At 33.9% G+C, this 4,429-nt stretch overlaps 1 protein-coding gene across 1 annotated transcript; it reads left to right on the top strand.

The window, feature by feature from the left end:
* The first annotated feature begins 1,603 nt into the window (after positions 1 to 1,603).
* On the top strand, positions 1,604 to 3,816 carry LOC110646752 (L-type lectin-domain containing receptor kinase IV.1-like). The gene has a single exon (XM_021800294.2). It carries the CDS (start codon positions 1,670 to 1,672, stop codon positions 3,662 to 3,664), a length of 1,995 nt encoding a protein of 664 aa, XP_021655986.2. The 5' UTR covers positions 1,604 to 1,669; the 3' UTR covers positions 3,665 to 3,816.
* The last annotated feature ends 613 nt before the right edge of the window (positions 3,817 to 4,429 follow it).

Below are 4,429 nucleotides of genomic sequence, written 5' to 3'. Positions count from 1 at the left end.
GTCTATCAATGAGTTATTACCTTTGAAAAAAAAGAAAAAACTAAAGAGAAGAGTTTAAGATAAACTACAGTTTGTTAAGGGTAAGTACAAAATAAATCTTGAGTGCTTGAAATATATTCCAAGCACTCAGTCTTGTCTTAACTGTCCATTATCTGCTTACTTTTTCTTATATTTATCTCTTAACTACTCATATTTATCTATTAATTTATTTTCAGGTCTTTAATTAATTAAATTAATGAAATAAAACTAATTCAATTAATTTTATAGAAAATAAATTTAATTAATATTAAGTTTAAAAATAATTAATAATTTATAAATTAATATATATATATATAAAAGAAAATTTTAAAAGTTTGGAGGCGCTCCTACTTGCCTTCTCTCTCCACCACTTGAAATAATCTTTTGAAATGATTAATTTTTTTTCCTTTGTTTAGAAAAAGCGAGGCAGCTTTTAGGCTTGTCGTTTGTTTTTAAACACTGCACTTAAGTTAACGAACTCTTTTCTATTTTAGAAGATACCAAACTCTTTAAAAAAAAAGCCCAGGAATCGGAAAAACTTGGCATTAAATTTGAATTAAGTTTGATGGAACAACAAGGGAAGTACCATAGTAAAGAAAATGGTAAAATAATGGGATTGATGAATATTTCGTGGGGTTTCTTTTCCATGGTCATTTAATTCCTCGACAATTAAGCTCCCTTGTAACATTTCAACGCCATTTTTTTCTTCCCCAATCAAAATCATAAAAACTAATATGTGTCAATCTTCTCTTCCACGTGATAAAGAAAGTTATAAAATAATCAAGAGTGATAAGGACCTTCAAAACTGAATCTTCATCAAACCCAGCGATTTCTAGTAACCATAAGAAAGTTTAAAGAAAAATATTATTGTTAAGGATTCTCTTGAATGATTAAGAAGTGCCTTAGATCACATTTGTATATTTATTTTATTTTTAATTAAATAGTTAAATAATATTTAAATTTAATAATCTAAATAATAGTAAAATTAGTAATTTGAATCCTATTTTTTAAAGAGCTTATGCAATAATTATTAAAAAATTATTGTGTATACCTAATATATCATGTCATACCTATGATATGATGCTCCAAATAATAAAATTAACACATACCAGCATAATTCACAAATAATTTTTGTTTCTAAAAAAATAAAGAAGTGCAGTATCAGAGTAAAATTAATTAACTAACAATTTAATGAATTAGAGGCTAACTTTTCTTCGTTTTATTAAATTTATACATTAGATCATATATATGAAGTGGCATACTAGACCGTGCTATAATTTCATCACCAATTATTATGTGAATGAGTATCAAAATATATATATATATATATGCACAGAGTGAATTGATCCTATTTTATGTTTTCAATCTGCCGCTAATCAAACGTCGTCCTGTAATTAATGGCATCTGACGTCAGAATTATTAGTACCCAAGAAACTTCAATGTTTGTGCTCGCGGCATAATTGACAGATTAGCTGAACCGTGGAAAAAAAGGTCAATGGAATTAATGTAGTGTTACCTCGCGGAATTGACTACTCTACCCAGTTTCGCTGCTTGCTTCCTTTGCGAATTTCATGGTCAGATGCAAGCAGCCTAAGAGGGTTAAAACAAACATTTAAGAAGAAGAAAATTGGTTTATGCGAGGGCAAAAGACATGTTATTCAAGGCAGTCCTTTTGGTGTCCCTCTTGGTTTGCTTAGCAGCTTCCGAAGATCTCAGTTTCCTCTACAATGGCTTTCGATCTGCTAATCTAAGCCTTGATGGTACGGCTGAGATCACCTATAGCGGCCTTCTGAGGCTTACCAATCACACCAGGCAGCAAAAGGGTCACGCCTTTTTTCCACACCCAATAACTTTCAAGAACTCAAATGGCTCTGTTTTCACCTTTTCTACTACCTTTGTCTTTGCTATCGTACCTCAAATTGCAAGTGTTATTGGTCAAGGGATTGCCTTTGTGATTGCACCAACAAAAGGCATCCCTGGATCTTTTGCGGGCCAGTTCCTTGGGCTGTTTAATGATACCAACAATGGTAATGATACCAACCATGTTGTTGCAGTGGAGCTTGACACCGTCTATAGCTATGGCAGTGAATTCGGTGATATCAATGATAATCATGTTGGAATAGATATTAATGGGTTAAGGTCTTCTGAAGCTGCCCCAGCAGGATATTATACTAATTCCAGCGGTAGGCTCACAAACTTGACCCTTGCTAGCAGCCATCCAATGCAAATTTGGGTGGAATATGATGGTGCAACAAAGCAACTTAATGTCACTTTAGCTCCGATTAATATTGGTAAACCCAGTATTCCACTTCTGTCTGTAGTTCTTGATCTGTCACCATTCCTGCGAGATACCATGTACGTTGGTTTCTCATCATCTACAGCCTCTATCCTAACATCTAATTATGTATTGGGTTGGAGCTATAAGATGAATGGCCAAGCTCAAGCACTAGATCTTGCTCAACTTCCTAAGCTTCCGCGAATTGGACCAAAGGAGAGATCAAAATTTCTAACCATTGGGGTGCCCACAATTTCTGTAAGTGCGGTTTTCATAGTAATATCAGGTTTAGTTTATTTCATAAGATGGAAACGGAAGTTTGCAGAAGTGCTTGAAGATTGGGAGCTTGACTATGGGCCTCACAGATTCAAATACAAGGATTTGTACATCGCCACTAAAGGATTTAGAGACAAGGAACTATTGGGTAGTGGCGGATTTGGTAGGGTTTATAGAGGGGTGTTGCCATCTTCCAAGATTGAGATTGCAGTAAAAAAGGTGTCCCATGAAACAAGACAAGGAATGAAGGTTTTTGTAGCAGAAATTGTTAGTATTGGTCGGCTTCGTCACCGGAACCTAGTAACGCTCTTGGGCTATTGCCGGCGCGAAGGAGAACTAATTTTGGTCTATGATTACATGCCCAATGGAAGTCTGGACAAGTACCTGTATGACCAACCAAGGGTCACCCTGAATTGGAGCCAAAGATTTAAAGTCATAAAAGGTGTAGCTTCAGGGCTGTATTATCTGCATGAAGAATGGGAGCAAGTTGTGATTCACAGAGATGTCAAGGCTAGCAATGTCTTGCTTGATGGTGAATTGAATGGAAGATTGGGAGATTTTGGCCTTGCTAGATTATATGACCATGGAACAGATCCTCAAACTACTCATATTGTTGGTACTCTTGGTTATCTCGCTCCTGAACACACTCGAACTGGAAAGGCCACAACAAAGACTGATGTGTATGCCTTTGGTGCCTTTTTACTTGAGGTTGCTTGTGGGAGAAGGCCAATAGAGCGAAGAGAACAAGCAAATGATGTAATCTTGCTTGATTGGGTGTTTTCCTTCTGGGTCAGAGGTGAAATTCTTGAGGCCAGAGATCCAAATTTGGGTCCAAATTATGCACCAGAAGAGGTGGAATTGGTGTTAAAACTTGGTTTATTGTGTTCACATGCAGTTCCTGAAGCTAGACCAAGCATGCGCCAAGTTCTGCAATTCTTAGAGTGTGATATTCCTCTTCCAGAATTGTCATCGCTTGGCCTCTCTGCGAGTGGCCTAACATTTGCACGCCCTGAAGGTTTTAGCGAATTCTCCATGAACATGGCACTCTCGCATTCATCTTCTGTAGCAGAGTCCCTTCTTTCAGGGGGCCGCTGATTTTCTTTCTTTCTTTCTTTCTTTCTTTCTTTCTTTCTTTTTTTTTTTATTTTCCTTAACTTGATTTTATTTTCTAACTTAATCTTCCCTTTTCATCTTGCCTTGTATTTATTTGCTGATAATAAAGGTCATTGTCTTCCTGGTTGTATAGATATTAGGGAACCAAATAAAAAGTTGCACAGCATCAGCTTTTTGTTCTACCAAACCTGTGACATAGATTTCCTCAAAATATTCCTGTAAAATTTGCAAATAAATAACTGCTAAATTCCAAGTTAAAACTGATTAAAAAGAAAGCAAACCCAGGAATGGCTTCAAAAAATACCAAAACCATGGTGGCTTTAGAACAAACTGAAAAAAAAATCTACGATCTTAATTTTGAACTTTCCTATCCCAAGTAGCAGGCTACTAGCTTTTTATCTAGGGCTAGTTTTTTTTATTTATTTAGCTTACGATATTTGTACTCGCTATTAGTATTTATAATTTAATTTTATTCATATATAATTTTTACTATATTGTATAAAATTAATATCACTTAATTAAAAAAATATATAATTTATTAAATATAAAAATTTTGAAAACTATAATATTTTAAAATATTAAATTTTATAAAATTTTATAATAAAAATTTAAAACAATTTTTGGCTTAAAAACTCTATCTTATAATAATAACAATAATAATTTTATCCCTGCACATTTTTCAATTACTCTTTTTATAATTTACATATAAATATTAAATGTTAAATTACATTATAATATTAATGTTAA

This window comes from Hevea brasiliensis, chromosome 3 (assembly GCF_030052815.1).
Source record: "Hevea brasiliensis isolate MT/VB/25A 57/8 chromosome 3, ASM3005281v1, whole genome shotgun sequence".
NCBI lineage: Eukaryota > Viridiplantae > Streptophyta > Magnoliopsida > Malpighiales > Euphorbiaceae > Hevea > Hevea brasiliensis.
Note: the sequence above shows the minus strand (reverse complement) of the source record. Positions and strands in the feature narration are given on the sequence as shown.

Bases quoted from the DNA above. Each gene is read 5' to 3' on its own strand.
- LOC110646752 (XM_021800294.2), top strand. From the start codon at position 1,670: ATGTTATTCAAGGCAGTCCTTTTGGTGTCCCTCTTGGTTTGCTTAGCA.